Here is a 21,356-nt window from a genome sequence, read left to right on the forward strand (position 1 = left end):
CAATCTGCAGGTTTACTAGTGGTTCCTAGAAATTCTAAAAGTAGAATGGGAGGCAGATCTTTTAGTTCTCAGGCTCCTCTCCTGTGGAACCAACTACCAGTTTTAGTCCGTGAGGCAGACACCCTGTCTACTTTTAAGGCTAGGCTTAAAACTTTCCTTTTTGATAAAGCTTCTAGTTAGAGTGGCTCAGGTTATCCTGAGCTATCTCTATAGTTCTGCTGCTATAGGCTTAGACTGCTGGAGGACATAGGGACCCCTTTTTCATCATTCTGCTTCATTCTATCTCTATTCTCCCACTCTGCAGAATCTGTTAGTTCAATCTCTAACGTTCTGCTCTCTCTGCTTTTTCTCATAGTAGCTTCATCTGGTCTGTTCCTGTTTGGCTGTGACTCCATCCTGGAGAGAAATATCAGCTGTGCTGCTGCCATCAACACCTTTGTTTCTAGATGTTGGAGCTTGGCCTGTTTTCCAGTGTAGTCCTGTTTCTCTGACTGTGACTAACTGGATGTGCTCTCTTCATCCTCTGACATGGGAGCTGGCTCGGAGCTCGTCTGCCTGGCTGTGTGTTTCCTGGACGGGGCCGCCTGTGGAGCTGGTTGACAGTTGCCTTTTGTATCTATGCTTCTTTTTCTATGTCTGCTTCTGTCTCCTTGAACCCCAGTGGGCCTCAGCAGATGGCCGCTCACACTGAGCCTGGTTCTGCTGGAGGTTTCTTCCTGTTCAAAGGGAGTTTTTCCTCTCCACTGTCGCTACAAGCATGCTTAGTGTGAGGGATTGCTGAAGAGTCAATGAGTCGATGCAATCAGCTGGTTTTCCTTAGATAGAAAACTTTGAATCAATCTGACTGGATGATCTGGTTGAACTGTAAAGTGACCTGAGATGACATGATGTGAATCGGAGCTATAGAAATAAACTGAATAGAATTGAATAGAGGGAGCTGTCATGAAAGAGGGGCTCAGAAAGCTCATCCAGACTAGTTTTATTATCAGCCACAGTCTCATCTAACAGGAAACAGGCTCCATCCACCAATGAACTGTTTATTAATCAGAACTGAATCAGTTTTAGAGCAGAAAGTCTCTGTGAAAAAGCCTCAAACTGATCAACAATAACCTGAACTCCTCTGAGTTGATGTGCAGAGCCTGAACTTTCTACAGCAGCTTTCAGTGTAGAAAGTATCTCATCCTGTTAGCAGCAGCAGTTTTTCTCTTATTCTACAGATTTGAATAAAATCTTATTCTAGAAACGTGCCTTTCTGTTTGATGACATCTAATAAATAATCTGGTTCCAGTGAGAACCTGCAGAGGTGATTTAAGGTCATAGTTTGGCAAAGCTGAGAAACATGAGAGGATGTGGGCGGGTTGGACCTGCTGATCCACTTTCTTATTATTCTTTCTGTTTCCAGAGAACTCAGAGTGAAACAAACCAGAAACTAACCTGAGGGGAAAATAAGTTTAACTGAACAGAGATGAAGGAGAATCATCAAACTGATCATTTTCTCCTGAACTGAAGTTTTTTCCTGTAGAAAAACAATCAGCCTGAATAACAGCAGGAAACACCTACAGACCCCAAACTCTGCAGCCATCTTGTTTTTATCTTCACTCATTTTAAGGCCTTTAATGTCGAATAATTATTCTGTTACAGCTTTTCTTTTCTGATCCTCTGCTGTTTGTTTTCTTTCTAACACATTCATCCAGTTTTGTTAGATAATCTATAATAGATTTCAGGTTGAAATAAACTGATCCAGTGGTGATACAGCAGATAAACTAATTCCTGCAGATGTCAGATGGATCCTTATCAAACAATTATCAGTTGAATCAGTTTATTGGTGGATTCTCCTCATGCTGATTGTGCTCCATGAGATCCCACAGTGGACCATGATGGGACCAGTAAACCCAGCAGAGATATTAGCCCCCCCTTGTTCTCAAACTAGGGTCAGACTGATGTAATTAAGTATTAATATCTGAATCCTTCATCATCATAGAAAGTTAAATATATCTGGATATCAGGAGCTGGAAGCTTAATGCGGCTGAAGCAGGAAGTCATTTTAATTCAACTAAAATCGTTTCATCTATTGAGCTAAAACTCTGTGTTGAACATAGATTTTCATTAGTAGATCTCATCATTTTATCCATCATAACTTGTTCAGACTTGGTTTGTTCTACATTCCACCAGCAGCTCTGATCCAACCAGGAACAATAAAAACTGGTTTAACCAGGAACCTCAGATCAACAGCAGAGGGAAACTTTAGTTACTTTCAGTTTGTCTGGAGAAACAGTTTTAGTAGAGAAATCTTTCTGTTAGGATTTGGTGTTTATAGACAGAAGAAGATGAAGCTGTTTGCTGCGTTTTTCTTCCTCCTTTACGGTAAGATCATCTTCCTCTCTCCAAGCTTAGGTTCAATCTGATGATGTTCGTTTTTCTCTTTTTCTCAGTAACATCATAACTGGATTCATTTATCTGTTCAGCAGAGCTATAAAACACAGAACCTTATTTTTAATCAGAAAATTCTTCCTTCATTTTATCGTGACCAAGATCATTTTAGATTAAGCAAAGAAAAGTGGAACTTAAAGAGTATCTTGGTATTAGCTGCATATTTACAGACATGACTTCCTTACAGAAGCTTCAAAACCTTTGGAGTCAAAGTAAAATCCAGACCTCAGCAGACTGTGACCAATAATATCATTAATTGACCTGAGAAGCTGTTCACACTGTTTCCCAATGAGATAAGAGGCGTTTATTTACAGTGAAGGCAGAAAACTTCCATCCAACATCAGCAAACGTACCGCTGGTCTTTGTCTTTAGAAAACTTTAAATGCATCTTTATCCATCCATGGTTTCTATGGGTGAACTATGTGGGGTATTGCTGGATGATGGTAGTCAGACGATAAATTAAAGAAATGTGTGTTGAAAAAGAAAAGCAGATTACACTCAGTAACCCTAATCCATTTATTTATTAGAGATTTAAGACACTAAAGTAATTCTTGGTCTTAACCCTTCATAGGGCAAGTTAGCGTTTTTGATCACCTGTATACCCTTACAAATGTAGTACCCCCTGTCCCTCAGTGAGGTCTAGAAGCAGAAGATCTATATCCAGCTAATCAGCAAAGCTACTGCTATATGGCTGTAAATCTTATTTTGACGTTTGACTATTTAGATGAGCCCTTGAATGTTATATTACCTACTGTAAATTAAATAGAAAAAAAAATTAAGTCAAGAAAAACAGGTAAAAAGCTAATTGAAAAGTTAAAAAGTAAAGTTCAAAAGTTAATAAGCCCATTTAACAATTATATTTAGGTTAATAAACTAAAAAATGCAGGTGCCAGTATCAGCATTAATGCCTCTAAGGTTATGTTTCACCAAAAAAATGTGTTTCTTTTACTCTTGTTGTTTTTCTTAATATATTCGGGTAAGTTGGCGTATCACTAATACATCACTAATTTAGAGAAATGGGAATGTTTTCAGAACAATTCACAATGCAAATCCATGAGGTGAATAAAACATTATTTGGCCAAATAATGTTTTATTGAATGATTTGCTTAATCAGGAATCAGTAACCTTTAGATAATGATTCTTTACCCTCTTTGAAATAGCTAGCAGCGAATAGACATCAGGATTCCACTAAATGACTCTTGGTCATACTTGCTAATGGAAATGTAATGAGCATCTGAGGAACACATGAACACTAATGTTATATCAGTTTTTAACCCTTAGTGAATAAAGCTTGTCCAAGCTTTAGCAACAGCTCAGAACATATTCCTGTAGCATAGTGTAGCATGCAATCTATTGTGTTAGCTTTGTTGTTACTCATCCGTAAAAACATGAAATGATCAACATCATCAAAATACATAATGTTTGTTCTGTACCTAATTATGCCAGACCTGCAAACCTTTTTGTCTATTTTCATTTGGAAGACTTAAGTTTCATCCAGCAGCAGCTCAGCAGTCAGGCCAACAGCAAGGCTGGCTCTCTCTGTCTCAGTAGCTCACAGCAGGGCAGGCTTCCTTGTCTGGTATGGCTCTATAGGTTCTGAAATTAAACAGAAATGTGTTCCAAAAGGTCTGTTTTGCAGCAGTCTGGTTCTGAATGGTCACCATAATGACTTATTCTTGTGGATTCTGGAGATCTGGGTCTTTTTGGGCCCAGATCCTGCCGAAGTGAACCCCAGTTTCATGGGCAAGAGAAATGAGGCAAAGAGAGAGAATCCTGTGTGCTCTGCGGGTTTCCTGTCCTCACAGAGAGGGGCTGACTGTCATGATGGGTTTTAAATGTTTTGCCCACATGCAGAAACGCACTCAGAGACAAAGAAAAAGTTGAACAGTTTATTGAGGGAGAGTGGCACTCAGAGAGACAAAACACAGGATTCTCAGCGGGGGGGCATATCCAGCGGTCTGGTGAACCGGAACTGGAAAGTAGTTGTTGTCTTGTGGTCGCTCCTTGGTTTCTGTTTGTGGGGGTTGTTCGGATAAGGCGATTACTTGCTGGAGCGTGGACAGGCAGACTTGTTGGTGTCCAGAGGAGCAGCGGAGCGGACTGTAAACGAGCTTTCATGAAGGGGACCGCAAACAGAAGCGGTGAATGTTTTCCTGAATCTCAGAGAGACGAATGGGTTCCTTCCAAGGCTTGAAGGACCAGGCTTATCCAGTGGATCAGGTGATAATCCTGCCGAAGACCACAAAGGAGACAAAGGGTTAGATCAGAGGACTCTCAGAGACAAAAACCCAAAATTAGACACTGCTAAGCTCTGAGAGGCTAGAGTACCCAATACTGCCAAACACTCTGGCGTTGAGGCGGTGACAGTCCGCTGCTCAAGTACTCCTCTGGTGATGACCCAACAACGGTGGAAAACCGGAAGAGGCCCTCCATGCCAACAGGGGAAAGGGCACCATCTAGTGGATGGATGGAGACACTAAAAAGGAAACACAAAAACATCACATCACACTTATTTCAACCATTAAAAAAAAGAGTTCTTATAACCAGCACAGATTAAACATCAGCATTAGATCGAGATTTCACTTTTATCTGCCTGTCTTCGCCCAAGCACAGCACCTCATTAAATCATCAAATAGAAAAGTAGATGGGCTTTACTTTGAGACGTATTGGAAGCATCTCACTCGGTTCATCAGGGCTCTGTGCACAATGAATCACTGCGATCCGTGACTTTTGACGCAGGAAAAGGAAAGCTACTTCCAGCTAGCTTTCTTTAGCGTTTCACGTGAAACGGGCCTCTCCTCGCAGGCGTTGAAACCCAGGGGAAAGAGATGGATTCGGTCTTGGACTTTGGATTTAAACCCTGAATGATGTAGGGGTATTTCCTGCTGGGATTCCAGCCTTCTTGTCAGCTGATTGGTCCATGCGTAAGCTGAGTGTCCCCTTGGCGGGAACTTTCCAGAACAAGTCTCTTTGTGGAAAAGGGAGGCGGAGGTTTTTATGTAGTTTGATGTTGTTCAAATTGATTTGGCTCCGTTGTGGCAATATAATCCAACAGTGGCCACAAAAAAAAACTATACTTGCAAAGATCTGCATCCATTATTATATAGAGGAAGAACTTTAAATCTAGTTATTGGGTTTTATTACATTTTAATCAGTTTATATAAAGCATCAATTAACTGTATGTTGTGACCTAAATGTGAGCAAATTGTCCCCTGTATCTAAATTATTTTAACACACTAAACATGTCTTTGTCTTTCAGCCTCTCAGGATTCTTTGACTGTAAAACTTGAAGTTCAGGAAGGAGCTCCATCTGTTCTGCTTCCCTGTCACTACAGCAAAGTATTAGAAGAGATTGTTACAGTGAAATGGAGCCGCTATGATCTCAATCCTGATATAGTTCATCTACGGAGGGAAGGAGACGACCTACGGGAACAAAATCAGCAGTTCAGAGGACGAACATCAATGAGACCTGATGCTTTAGACTCCCTGGACTTCAGCCTGACTCTGAAAGACCTTCAACTTCCTGACAGCGGCGTCTACATCTGCAGCATGATTGATGAGACAGAAGAAGAAATGCTGGCAGACGTTCGGCTGCATGTCAAAGGTCAGGTTTATTCTGTTATACTCCTACATTATAATGCCCCCTTCCTCCAGTCAGAGGCGTGCACAGGCATTTTGGGGGGCAGGTGCACAGGAGGGGGGTGGAGGGCACTTTTTAGCGCACGTAGAACACTTAATTATAAAAAAAAAAATACACACGCATGTTGAATGAAATTTGACTTTTATTTGTAACATTCTCTAAACGTGAATTTTCAATGGAAAAAAGTCACATCACCAACAGAACAGACTAAAGCTTGCTCATCTTTCTTCTTCTTTCATCTGGCTCATCTCCTTGTTTTCCCTCACCCATCTGCTCTCCCTCACCCATCTGCTCTCCCTCACCCATCTGTTTTCCCTCACCCATCTGTTCTCCCTCACCCATCTGCTCTCCCTCACCCATCTGTTCTCCCTCACCCATCTGTTCTCCCTCACCCATCTGCTCTCCCTCACCCATCTGTTTTCCCTCACCCATCTGTTCTCCCTCACCCATCTGCTCTCCCTCACCCATCTGTTCTCCCTCACCCATCTGTTCTCCCTCACCCATCTGCTCTCCCTCACCCATCTGCTCTCCCTCACCCATCTGTTCTCCCTCACCCATCTGCTCTCCCTCACCCATCTGCTCTCCCTCACCCATCTGCTCTCCCTCACCCATCTGTTCTCCCTCATCCTGGTCTTTTTCTGTCTCTGTGTCTTCCCTGAACTCTTCCTCATCTCCTGTCCTGGTAGATGTTGATGGTATAGAGCTTCCCTGCTGTGACTGGCTACAATATATTAATAATAACCATCATGACAATAATAATGATAATAATAATAATAATGATAATAATAGCTTTAACAAATATGCCACATTAGTTTAAATAATGGGCTATTAGGGCAACATGACTGGAAGTCTTGTCACGTAGATATGACTTATGGTAGCCTACAAAATAATAGCTATTTTAATACCTGCTGCACAAACCACTTAAAAATAAAATGTAAACAGCTTTTAAGATTTTTCAATACGATTAACCCTCCTTTCTTTGCATTGTGCTGCAATTACTAAATCAATATACAATTAAGACAATAAAGAGACCAAAATGTGTTAATTTATGTTGCCTAACAAAACCTATACAACAGAAAATGTTTGTCTTAACACATAGATTTGCAATTGCAAACTCTACCGAGATTATTTGTAGCCTATGTGGTCGTCCTCACGTTATCTGTCATTGACTTGGGCTGCAGTGTAAAACTTTATCTAGTTTTATCTAGCCGACTAGCTTTATCTAGCCTAACTAGTTTATCAGGTGACCAGTTGGCAAAAATACTTGTTTGGTGCTGCTGAATGAGACATTTTAATGCACAACAAAATGATTCTGCTTGATCTGTATATTACCTGGCTAATGGGGCACGGGAGAAGCAGCCTGTCAGCGACTGTTCCTGCTATCTGAAAACTGCTATGATGCTGCGCATCTGGCATGCCCTGCGGGCGACCGAGCGAGGTCACGTGGCAAAGGAAGAGAGAGAGGCTGGTCGGGTGTGCGTAAGGAGGTGGCTCATTTCGGGGCATTTTTTCAGTCGTTTTTAATGGCTCAGGTTTTCAAAAGATTATTTCAAAACCGACATTAGTAAAATCGTAATAATATTAATAATAAAAAAAAAAAAAAGAGTTTCAAAAGGGTATTTTCGTTGATAAAGGGCAAACTCCCTAGTGCTTTAACACCACCTAGTGTCTATGTATGCACGCCCATGCCTCCAGTTATTGAATTACCTTTTTTAATCTGGAATCCGGGAATGTTCACTTTTAAATGATGAAGTTAAAACGTTCAAGCGAAGACTCTCTGTTTACACATAAATAGCTGAACAAAGGAGGATTTTATTTCAATCAGGGTCTTTTTGGAACTGATTGGTGCAACAATCTGGAGGAATCTTCTACTGAAGGTAGAAAGATTTCCTAAGAACATCCCTCTACAGTCTTTTATCCTTGGAATGCAAATTTGAAAGTTTAGAACGATTTAATCTCTGAAGGAAATGTTTTCCAGTTTCCGACCGGTTTCATGTAGTACCAGAATATCAGATTTTATGTTGTTATGATTTTACTAAGTTCAGAAAAAATGCAGAAGACCAAACAGGGAGACCAGGGAAAAGGTTTAACAGGTTTTATTGAAGAGATAATACGGAGAGAAGTGTTGCTCTGAACCCTGCTCAGCTTCGTTTGGAGCTTTCGTTTGGACCTCGGTACCTCCAGGAGCAGCAGGTCGACTGACCTGAGGCACTGAGTGGGAGCATAGTGGAGGAGAAGCTCAGAGAGGTAGGGAGGAGCCACGCGATATAAAGAGCTCCCTCTTACCTACAACAGTTAAAAGGCGTGCTGCTGCATTTTGCAGCAACTGGCTCACCACAAAATAAAGTGTGTTATAGTGATCCTGCTGAAATGTAACAAAGGAATGGATTACGATTTCAAAGTGCTGCTGTGCAAGAAAAGGTTTGACCTTGGCCACTCGTCTGACATATGCTGAATGCATAACATGTTCATGTTTATGCATTTAGCAAACGCTTTTATCCAAAGTGACTTACAAAGTAGACACAATTTTACAGTTATCATCAACATGACAATAAGTTCTCTAGAGGAAAATCCCTGTCAGAATCAGCGAGGACAGCAAAGAGAGAGAAAGAAGTGCAGAAAGAGTCATAGAAAGCAGACGCTCTTTGAAGAGGTTGGTCTTTAAAAGTTTCCTGAAGATAAAGATAAAGAAAGGGACGCTGCTGTTCTTGTAGCGCTTCATAGGTCATTCCAGTATCTTGGAAAAACTCATGAAAATAGTCTGGATTCAGGGACGCCTCTAGAAATATTTCATAGGGGTGGCCAGATGGGGCCTCTTAAATCCTCGGGAAACAGAAACATAATTTCTGGGTTTTATTTTACTGCTGTCACATCAGAGGAATCCTCATTTCTTGCGTTCACTCAATGTCTGTGATGCCTCATCAAGTTAAGGATATTATCATCCTTTTTATTAGAAATTGCATCTCAAATATTTCCTAAATTCTATTCATATATTTTGAAATGACACTCAACTTTACTGAAATTTCCATGTGAATAAAGTACAATAGGCTATCAAAGAAATGAACTGGTAAAAATATAGAAAGGTCCAGTTCAGTGGAAGTCATTAATTTCATTATTTTGCACACATGCTAATAACTTCACCTGCCGGTCCAGGAACAGGTGGAACACCTGCTTTCACTGAGTTCATGCTTCTGTAATCAAAGCTGCTGACTGTCCCTGATCTGCTGCTGTTTGATGCTTTTCCTCATCACTGTTCTTTACTAATGCTGCTCTGTGTCCTCATCATGCTGGTTCATCTGTTTCTCTCCTCCATCCTTCTTCTCTCTCTTCTCCTCATCCTCCTTCTGCTCCTCTCTCTTCTCTCCCCCTCCTGCTCCTCCTCACTGGTTATCTGTTGCTCCTGTCATCTCTTTCTCTGCTTCTGCTGTAATTCTTCTTAAAATCAGAACAGATGTCTGTGGACTTTATCTTCATGTCTGTGAATTGACCATCCATCCTCAATCACCAGCTCATCCAGTTAGCTACATAACGATGTCAGAAACACACTAAAAGCTGCTTTAACAGTATAATATTACAGTTCATATTTCCCCCTTTTCTTTCACAAACAAATGATTTGACTTATTTACTTATTGTTAGTTTAATACGCTTTCTCACCGTTAAAGCGGGCACGGGCTGAGCCATAGTTCTCTGAGCGCACAAGAGCGGTGTGAGCGCCCGTACCGGTAGCTCATTTGCTCATGCGCAAGGAAATATCGGGTAGGGGGGGAGTGCAGGAGGACTACAGCGGCTGCTTTGCGGGGCGTATAATGGGGTGAAACGCTAAACCGATGCTACTACAATTTACACTGGCCAGTAGGGGCAGGGGATGGGTGCAGTGGGGTGGTCAGGGCCACCCCCTGGTGGCGCCCTTGTCTGGATTGTCTTCAGTGTGGAGTAGACACTGCTAGACAACAATCCATTGATGACTGGAGTGACCCAGTTGTGACATGAGCTAGAGTCCTGCACGGGTCGTGTTTTACCAACCCGCACCCGCCCGAACCCGTAAGGATGACTACTGAACCCGACCCGTTGATATTTAACCTGCAACCCGACCCGTTAACACATCAAGTAATAGGCTATAGTATGCTGCGCTGCAGGACAGCGCCATTAACACTGCAGCAGACGTGTATGCACTGACTGTGGCCTTTGGAGGGAAGCCCACACTGCCGGCAGGGCTTTAAGCTACAACAAGGGTGACCCCAGTGCCTGATTAATATAACATTTCTGATGTCCATAACAACACACACGCATAAAAAAAATCACCAACTACCCGCCCGCACAAAAAAAAAATATCCGCCCGACCCCGCGTACCCGTTTATTTTTATTTATGTATTTTTCACCCTCAAAAGAGCATTTTAGCGTCGGGACCCGCTGCAGGACTCTAACACAAGCCTTTCAAGAGGGTTCAAGTAGACGGGAGCCGTACACTTAAGCACTTTGTAGTCTAGCATCAGCAGGTTGAATCTGATGCGGGCAGCCTGGGGTAACCAGTGAATCTGAATGAACAGAGGTTGTGACGTCAGACTTTTTGGGCTGATTGAAGACCAGACGGTTTTACTGTACAGGCGGGGCGATAGTCAGGGCAGGAGATAACTATAGACTGGAGCAGGAGCTGCGTAGCATGTTGGGTTAGGCATGGCTGGATCTTTCTTATGTTTAGTAGGGTGAAGCGACAAGATCGAGAGACGGAGGTAAAATGATCTTTAATTCAGTTCAGTTCATTTCATTCTATCCACATCTGAACATCTCAAGGCTCTTTCCAGTTCACCAGATCATCCAGTCAAATTGATTCAGTTTTCCATCTAAGGAAAACCAGTTGATTGTTGATTGTTTTCAATATAACAAATATTGAGGAGTCACTTAGTATCAAATGGCAGAAATGAAAGATAAATGTCTTGATTTACATTATTTGAGCACACATTTAAAATCTAACTTTTGTTTATTTTTTCCTTTCAGCCTCTCAGGATTCATTGACTACAAAAGTTGAGGTTTGGGAAGGAGCTCAATCTGTTGTTCTGCCCTGTCACTACAGCGGAGAATTAAAAGGGACTGTTACAGTGAAATGGAACCGCTATGATCTTATTCCCAATACTGTCCATCGACGGCAAGAAAGAGACGATCTACGTGAACAAAATCAGCAGTTCAGAGGACGGACATCACTGAGACGTGATGCTGCAGCTTCTGGTGACTTTAGCATCACTCTGAGAGAACCCCAACTTCCTGACAGCGGAGTCTACATCTGCTGGATCACTGATGAAACAGAAGAGATAAAGCGGTCGGACATTCAGCTGTCTGTCAGAGGTCAGTTACCTTAGTACCTTACCTTATGCACACACCAACTGTAACCCACCACCACCACCACCACCAGCCCTAATTATATTATAAGTCAGCCATTATAAAAGATGGAGAACATCTTCACTCTGTCAAACTCAGTTCCTCCTTCTTTGCTCAGCATGTCTCACAGCAATGAAGGAGAATCCAGTAAGAATAAAGAATATAAATATAAATTATATTTCCCATTATTCTACTCCAGGCCTTCCAGTTATTGAATTCTGGTATTTTAATGACTTCCATGACCTTGAATGTTTGCTGATTCTACAAACAGTTGCTCTAATGCAGTCAGGGTTTCAGTGAGTTACTGCATGGCATCTTAATAGGGACCTCTGAAATAAGTCTGGTCATTAAATATTCCTCTTAGTTAATATTTCTCAGTCAAATGTTTATAGTTTATATCAAAGTGGGAACAACAGACAGCAGTTCATCCACTGAACCACATAAATCTCAGGTTGGGTCAGCAGGTGCTGAATGTGGAGAAAAAGATGTGAGAACTAACTTACTGTGTCTAAAAGTAAAATAAGAAACTAAACCTTTGTTCCTTTAAACTGAACAAACAAAAACATGAATGGATGTAACAAATTTAGGAAACTATTATGTTCTATTTTGTAAAAATGAACTTAAAGTAGGTCATTAATTTTAAATAATGGGGTAAACTTGTGGAAAAATAGACTTTATTTTCAATGTTTTGTCTAAGAAGCCCCTCATGCTTTTCTGGTATTTCATTTTTTTTAAGTCACTTGTAGACTGGCTAATTTAACTAAGTGTGGCCAAGTTTTCCTTGGCAAAAGATGAACAGCTGGAAGCTTCCAGTCCTTCAGTAACAGGCCCAATAACCTACTGCTTCAGATTAACAATACTCAAGGAGGAACAATCACATGGAGAGTGTGATTAGACACCAGGCAAAAACTTTTAATGTCAGACTCAAAACAATAAGACCCACTATTTGAGGCGGACAAACAGTCAGAGTTTTTGAAACGTTTATTGGAAAAGCAGCTGCAGTAAAGTAATCAGCATCTAAGGCATCAACCTCTGCAGGAGGAGACAACAGGTTAATGACCATGTCTATCTGGGGGAGGATGATAACGAACAGGTGAGTCACTAACCTGGTCTTAAAGTCAACACCTTTGTTTCTAGATGTTGGAGCTTGGCCTGTTTTCCAGTGTAGTCCTGTTTCTCTGACTGTGACTAACTGGATGTGCTCTCTTCATCCTCTGACATGGGAGCTGGCTCGGAGCTCGTCTGCCTGGCTGTGTGTTTCCTGGACGGGGCCGCCTGTGGAGCTGGTTGACAGCTGCCTTTTGTATCTATGCTTCTTTTTCTATGTCTGCTTCTGATTGTTTCCAAACTGTTGGCTGCCAACACATCGCACAGGCGCCGCCGAGAGAGTCCCAGATGCTAATTTCTTGGAGGTCGGAGGACAGGCAGGAGATCAGAACCGAGCAGATGAAGGAAGGCGGGATAATCCAGAGGGAAAAGCCAAAGCCAAAGTCTCTGACGTTCTCAGTAGTCAGAGCCAGGAGATCAGAGATCCAAATAGGTGTTGAGGGGGAATCCAGAATGGTGTTGGGTAATAGTTCCAGGTTCGGGACACAGGCAGGAAGCCAGCTGGAATCCAAGGACAGGTCAGGCAACAGAACAGAACTGAGACAGGCAGGCTCAGAGGTCGAGAGGCAGAGCAGGTCAGGATCAGGTAATTAGAACTACAGGTACACCAGGGAACTTCTCAACAAAATAATCTGGAACTGACAGCTGGTTAAGAGAAGGAGCAGCGGCGATTTCTCATTCAATACTAGGGAGGCTAAAACGCCCCTGTAAATTCATAAAATAATTGGTCAGATATTCATTTTTACACTTTATAAATGTATTCATTAAACTGTATTAAATATGCGCTAAGGTTAATTTCATGAGTATGTTGCTCCTTAATCAGCTGTTGAGCCGCTCTCATACTCATTCTCCCCTCCAATGTGGAGCAGCAGGAAAGTAGGGCCCTGATTGGATAACACTCAAAAGAAACGTCACCTCCAGGGAGGCTCAGCCATAGATATCCATAATAAAGGCTAGATGTCTCGTCCGCGCTGCTGGCCAATGGGGGTCGACGTCCGCACGTGGCGGCCATCTTGCCACAGGCAGCTCGCTCATTCGTAACATTGTGTTTTAAAGGCGCATGTACTTAAATAACCATAACTTCCTCAATTGTCTAACGATTCTCAAACTGTTTGGTTTGTTAAACAAAAGTCAGACATGTAGTTATGATACTGCACACTTATGAATAATTATAACCATGGAATTTCATATGAAAAGAACATTGAATAGAACATACAGGTGCAATAAATACACATGCACAAGGTATTTATGTTAAATCAATATATGCTATTAAAACTCAGTGTACTGAATGGCAACATGATATATAGATATATCTATAGATATAGATACCTATATATATCTATATATATATAGATATATATATATATATATATATATATATATATATATATATATATATATATATATATATATATATACACACATATTGAAATATATATATATATATATTTTAATATGTGTGTATATATATATTTATATATACACACATATAACACTTTTATTTGGGTGTGATTAATTATTTCAGTCCTAATTTATTTATATTTACATACATACTTTTATAATATGAATATTATTGTTATAATAAAATATGGAATACTGACAGAAAAGGCTTATTGTGTGGCAACCTCTTGGTGTAGAAGCATGATCCAGGTTTCAAATTAAAGGTAACACTTTGAAGTTTCATGTAGACTATTCGGATTATATATCAGGGGTAATTACACAAAAGTTCCTATTTTTAAACCATTATAAAAGTGACATTTATTTGCTATTAAAATTGGTGCAATAGTCCCCTTCACAAGTATATATAGATGTAGCATGTTGAAATCCCCACCTACACTACTGTGATGGTATACACATGGAAGACAGAGATTTAAAAAATGACCCAAAAAACATAGCTTGGCTAATGCCCTTTGAAAAGGAAGGTTTTATTGAGCTTCTGTGTAATGTACAAGAGAGCGTTGTCCACAAGGCCATCAAAGCGGACAGGAAGGTAGCTGTGGTCATGTACTAGCGCAGGAATGTCAGCAAACGGGGATGGAAGATCTTCTCCTCCTGCTTACACATTATATAACCTGCAGAAACAAAAACAAAAGTGACCAACAACAATTCACGGTGTTTAAGATTGGTATATCAATATGTGATTAAATTTCAATGATACACATGCCCTTTGAAGATGAGCTGGAAAGTTGAAAATGTTTGGCACAACACCATCTTTAAGTTGTCCAAATGAAACTAATACAAACTTATAAAAGCTTTGAGTCAACAACAGTCTTGTAATACTATTATGTCATAGCAAAAGTCTGGCATCTTCCTTTTAATAAACCCAGCAAATTCCTGTAACATAATGTAAGATGTGTTGACAAACCAAATCGATTGGAAATCATGTTAAATTCTGCCTCTTCCACTGATGTAAAGTTGCTGGTTAACGTTAGCAGCTAGCTAAACTGTAACGTTAGCTGCTAACTTACTAACGTTAGGTCTCACTTTGCAGCTTCTTGTTATTAGCCAGCTAACGTTAGGCTAATAATGAAAATACAACAACACTCAGATTATTGTTATTAGCCAACTAATAACTACAACCACATCCACAAAGATTGTAATTTACACCAAAGATTAATTGTCATACAATCGTTATTGGTGTCAGTAAAACCTATATAATTGACTAATAATCTCAGCCTTGATAACTTGCGCAAGTAGCCGTGATGCACAACTATGCTGCATGATTAAGTCATTTTTTGAGAAGAAAATCTGCAGTTTCGACATGTTCAAGCATCTAGAATTATAGCCACGTTCATAATGTTTGTAAGAAACCAAACTGTTTGTAAATTCGTCAAGAATTCAGTGAGGTAAGAGTATTTGTGTTCGTGCTGATCACTCACCTTACATTAGGTACCACAGAGCACAACAGAACGCCTGCCTGAGGCAAGATGGCCGCCGGTGATGACGTTTGAGACTCCGCCGCAAGACATCTAGCCTTTATTATGGATATCTATGGGCTCAGCCCCCTGTGGTGTCTATGGAGCGGGGCGGACCATCAAAGCTGGCTGCTCAAAACTGATTGGAAGAACCCACTAAAAGATTTGACTCACAGTGACCAGACCGAGGGGAGGTTTACCTCATCAGACTCAGATGAAAGGAAAAAGTGATAATTCAGTCAGAAGTCATCTTGTGCTCAACTGTTGCCATGGTTTCTGGATTTTATTATTTCAGAGCGCTTCACAGCAGCTATTTTCACCCCTTTGTTTTATTGTGTTTTATGTTTCCACATTGATTAATGCAATGTTACACTTGGATTTAAGAACCTTTTTTAATGTGTTATATCAAATCAAACTGTAGAATCTAGGCTAAAAGCCACACAAATCTTTTTAAAATTTGCAAAACACAACTAAAATTATACCCAAATGAAATAAAACATATAATTAAACGGCACAATAGCAACCTATGAACAGCATTTCTGTTTCCATGGCAACAACCCCATTTCAGACCAGCACAAAATACACATCAAATGAAAACAGTCTCCATAGAATCCAGTCATTAATTTCACTTTCATCTAAACCAAAGGTTTGCAGAGATACAAGCTAATAAACAGAGACAGATAAAACCACTCAGCCAGAAACTAGTTTAAAAAAACCTATGTATTACCGCTAAATTCACACATGGTTGGTTGAGAGTAATCTCTATCGCAGCAGGAAAAAAAAAACTTTTGATGTGTTCCAATTCAGTGGCTGCTTCCTCAAAAAGCCAGAATAGTTGGCCATTACGTCATAATGCTGCGCCGAAGCCTGTTCTGATTGGAACACTCCTCATTATGCAGCCCACATATGCAGCCTTCTTTTTTCCCGTTTTGAAGGATAGGTCCGCTGTATCCTACGTAGCCTAGCAAGACGGCTGCTCCGTGCTTAGAGGAAAAAGGAAATGGCGCCGAAGAGTGGTGAATGTTGTTAGTGCAGTTTAATGTAATACAAGTATGTGAATAGTTCCGTCTGAAATGAATGAAAATAGTTGTTTTAGTGGTTATTGAGTCAGATAAAGCTTTTATCTGTCCCTATGTAAATGGGTTTGGCTGATATTTAAGCTCAGATTCCAACATCTCTGCAGTGTGGGGACTATAAATCTGATATCTGAGACGATGGTACTGCTGCTGAAGCTCCTTAGAAATGTTATTAGCACCCAGAACAGTAGTCAGAAGTTCAGCATCCTTTTTCGGCCCCCTTTGTGTGTCAACTATCACGGTTGCTAGGCGACAGAGTATACACTAAGCGAGGGAAGGTGGACCTGTTTGAATCCATGGCCAAACTATTCTGGCCTCCTTATTTTCACAGTCCTCTAAAGACTCAGACCAGGTAGACTGGGTCCTTGCTTTGACCAAAAAAAAAAGTGAATTTGCTTACCTTAAACAACGTGAGACAAAAGTAAAGTAAAGAAAAATCTAAAAGTTAAAGATAATGCAAAGGTCTTGAAATAATTGACATATAGCATATTTCAATGTGGGTAATCACATTAACGTTATTCCACCCGTACCAATGGTTATGCTTTTTGTTTTACTTTCACCATTTTATTTCTTCCATCCAAAGAGAATTTATCCAAAAACATTCTTTAATTTGTACCAAAGGAATTGCTGTCTTATATCCATAGGCAATGCTTCATTATCTTACCGTTTACTTTGGATAAATACAGGGATGAAAAGGCAGTAGGAGTTTTGAATATTTCTATTTCTATCCATCCAGTTAAGATGTAAATGTTTCTTTGTTTTTTGTATTTCCTTTGAATATTTTAGAATAGGTAATTTTTAATCAAGTTTGGATTTTCATGGTATTATGATTAAGTCATGGAGGCTCTGTAATTTGTATTATCAAGCCTTCATTAGACAAATAAATGTGTGAAACATTTTTTGTTAAAGCTACAGTGTGTAATAATTACAGGGATATACAGTCAGAAATGTAATATATTATACATAACTATGTTATTTATCATCATCTACGAGCTCAGCCTCTTAACCTTAATATTTGCGTTGCCTTAGAATTCGTTATTTATAATTACATAGGAGCGGGTCTCGCAGCCATGGAGGCAGACATCTTTGCGCTACGGCAGCGCAGAGCCAACAAACTAGCGATTGCGAGATCGCCCATTACGCTCGAAAGGAACTACGGCAAGTTGAGAGAGATGAACTGAGACGGTACTGAACAATAGATGGCAGTATTAAAATTATCTATGTAAACAAACCTCATCACTTGAGAAGGTAGGTGATGCGGACGTCGTGGAAGACATTTTGTCCCGTAACGCTCGCCGTACTGTTGGGGGGGAGAAGCGGTGGGGGGGAGACGTTCATGTTGCTGCAGTCTGCAGTCTGGACGTTAGATGTCGCTGAAAATTACACACTGTAGCTTTAAAGGTTCATGGAAGTATTAAGTTTGATATAAAAAAAGATAACATAAATTTATAGTTTGTAATTTGTTTTAAAAAGAAATTCTATGCTATTAACTGTTGAGATGTTTTGGATTTAAAACCGCCATCAGCAGCAGATCTGTACGTGCATTATGCGAGCTAGTGAGCGCACTTGCCACAAAATTATCTTTCAGGTAATTTCCCCTATGGAATATATTTTATGTATCTATATTATATATTTATTAAGTAGGAGAGAAGTGATGATATAAACTCTAAATAAATGACTGTGCTGTCAGAGACCTTTTCATTTGTGAGTAATATTTGGTTCTGAAAACAGAAAAATTTTAAATATTCACTGAGGTCAAACCAACCATCTTTAGCTTTCTGCTAATAGGAGAGGGTCTGGCTGCAGTCTTGCACTGTCAGGACATTTCATTGCAGACCCGCTCAACATTATCCTATTACCCTGCACTTTTGGGTAGGCTGTTTATTCCAGACGTTTTATTCTAATCAGATTTTATTAGAAAATGCGAGCATGGACTCGTGTTCTCACCAAGTATGTTCAAATTCAATTCTATTCAGTTTATTTCTATAGCGCCAATTCCCATCATGTCATCTCAGGTCACTTTCCAGTTCACCAGATCATCCAGTCAGATTGATTCAAAGTTTTCTATCTAAGGAAAACCAGCTGATTGACTCTTCAGCAATCCCTCACACTAAGCATGCTTGTAGCGACAGCGGAGAGGAAAAACTCCCTTTGAACAGGAAGAAACCTCCAGCAGAACCAGGCTCAGTGTGAGCGGCCATCTGCTGAGGCCCACTGGGGTTCAAGGAGACAGAAGCAGACATAGAAAAAGAAGCATAGATACAAAAGGCAACTGTCAACCAGCTCCACAGGCGGCCCCGTCCAGGAAACACACAGCCAGGCAGACGAGCTCCGAGCCAGCTCCCATGTCAGAGGATGAAGAGAGCACATCCAGTTAGTCACAGTCAGAGAAACATACTGAAAAAGAAATGCAACCGCTTTTGGCATTTACTTGATCCTATTTATTTACTTTAACACAATTGTTTTTTGTCCTTCCCTGCTAACATGAAAAAAATTGTGTTAAAGTAACTAAATATGATTAAGTAAAAACAGGCCAAGCTCCAGCATCTATAAATAAGGGCGTTGATGGCAGCAGCATCACTTTCCTGTGTTCTTGACAAGAACACAGGAAAGCAGTGACAGGCTATGTCTGAACGTCCGCCCTTACCCCTTAATCCCTTAATCACTATATAGAGCAGGGACTATATAGTGAACTTCATGGTGAACTCAGTTAATTGACCCTTCGGACAGATGATCACTGCTTTTTGCTGCCCGTTTGTCACGTAAATCTGCCTCCCTGCACGGTGCATTCCCCACATTTGTTATTTGTTGCCGCCGTCTGCAGCAGCCTGGGCTAACGTTAGGCCGTCTGCAGCAGACTGGGCTAACATTAGCCCATCTGCAGCAGCCTGGGCTAACATTAGCCCATCTGCAGCAGCCAGGGCTAACATTAGCCCATCTGCAGCAGCCAGGGCTAACGTTAGCCAGTCTGCAGCAGCCTGGGCTAACGTTAGGCCATCTGCAGCAGCCTGGGCTAACATTAGCCCATCTGCAGCAGCCTGGGCTAACATTAGCCCATCTGCAGTAGCCAGGGCTAACATTAGCCCATCTGCAGCAGCCAGGGCTAACGTTAGCCAATCTGCAGCAGCCAGGGCTAACGTTAGCCCATCTGCAGCAGCCAGGGCTAACGTTAGCCCGTCTGCAGCAGCCAGGGCTAACATTAGCCCATCTGCAGCAGCCAGGGCTAACGTTAGCCAGTCTGCAGCAGCCTGGGCTAACGTTAGCCAGTCTGCAGCAGCCAGGGCTAACGTTAGCCCATCTGCAGCAGCCAGGGCTAACGTTAGCCCGTCTGCAGCAGCCAGGGCTAACGTTAGCCGATCTGCAGCAGCCAGGGCTAACGTTAGCCAGTCTGCAGCAGCCAGGGCTAACGTTAGCCCATCTGCAGCAGCCAGGGCTAACGTTAGCCAGTCTGCAGCAGCCTGGGCTAACGTTAGCCCATCTGCAGCAGCCAGGGCTAACGTTAGCCAGTCTGCAGCAGCCAGGGCTAACGTTAGCCCATCTGCAGCAGCCAGGGCTAACGTTAGCCCGTCTGCAGCAGCCAGGGCTAACGTTAGCCCGTCTGCAGCAGCCCTCTCTCTGCATAGCCGATGCAGACCACTCATTTGATTTTTTTAAAATCTGACTGCGTTCATTATTATTCCCCCATTAAATGAAAAAAATACAAATTTATTCTTATAAATTACTATTATTATTATTACTATTGTTATTTCTGACAGTCCCACTATGTTTCGTGCTCACAGAGTTTCTCTCCATCCTCTGTCTCTGTTCCAACGTCTCCTTGGAGGAAACAATGACTGCAGATATTTTTACTCTCAGTTCACTCCTGACTTCATAGAAATACCAGAAAAGATGCAAACCTGTGTCTGCAGTTGAGTTTCAGACCTGGAAAATCTCTTTTTACGTCATAAATGTTTAAATCTGCAGATCCTCCCCATGAATTAGTTTAGTCATTAGAACCTGATGTGAATATTGATGAAGGCAAAAACACAAAGAAAGGTATGAACGCGCTGTCTGCTGAATTATAAACATAAATCACTTAGAACCTGCTGTCAGGATCTGCTCTGCATCTACAAACATGTTTGAACCTGTTTTTAGACATGCAGACCTTCGGAAGATCAGAACCTTCATGTTCAAAGCTGATTGGATTACAGAAACTCTGAGAAATGTTAAGATGATCCTGAGAACTTTTGCATTTTAGACTAAAATCAATCAGGATTCATGTCTGAGATCTAACTGCTCTTTATGTTTTTCTATAGAAATATTTCCTACCTGGTCCAAAGTTCTCCTGGCTCTGCTGGTTCTTCTCAGTGTTTCTGGTGGCCTTTTGTTTCATTTCCGTCATTATTTCATATCAGGTAAGTTCATTTTTACAATTATTTGTTTGTTTATCTCTTTGAAGATTAAGAAGACCATGTATTATAAAAAAGAAGAATGTGGAACAGGTTGTCTTTTCCAACATAAAGCTCCTAAAAACAATATTATATATTATTACATGTTGTTATCGTACTTAAAAGTACATGTTACATGGAAGTTGTTTTAAGTTGAATTATTTTGTCCTGCCCCTTTTCTGATTCAACATCAGTCATGAAATCATTTTATATCCTTTTCTGTTAGTATTTACAAACCTTAAAGGAGAATTCCGGTTTTTAACACTTTTAGCCCATTTTCTGTAGTGTCCAGGATGAAATCGAATGATCGACACCAAAATTTTGACAATTGCTCCTGTCTCTGCTTTTTGGCTCATGCAGAATCCCCCCCTGGCTGCTTCAGAATGGC

General features: G+C 40.9%; 1 protein-coding gene across 1 annotated transcript; it reads left to right on the plus strand.

Moving 5' to 3' along the window:
- Positions 1 to 844: 844 nt before the first annotated feature.
- On the plus strand, positions 845 to 20,984 carry LOC119780098 (myelin-oligodendrocyte glycoprotein-like). Its single transcript, XM_038280000.1, has 5 exons — positions 845 to 2,364; positions 5,690 to 6,034; positions 11,066 to 11,410; positions 20,837 to 20,935; positions 20,980 to 20,984. The coding sequence occupies exons 1-5, from the start codon at positions 2,328 to 2,330 to the stop codon at positions 20,982 to 20,984; spliced, it is 831 nt and encodes a 276-aa protein (XP_038135928.1). The 5' UTR covers positions 845 to 2,327.
- The last annotated feature ends 372 nt before the right edge of the window (positions 20,985 to 21,356 follow it).

This window comes from Cyprinodon tularosa, unplaced genomic scaffold, assembly GCF_016077235.1.
Source record: "Cyprinodon tularosa strain WSP-4 unplaced genomic scaffold, ASM1607723v1 ctg1546, whole genome shotgun sequence".
NCBI lineage: Eukaryota > Metazoa > Chordata > Actinopteri > Cyprinodontiformes > Cyprinodontidae > Cyprinodon > Cyprinodon tularosa.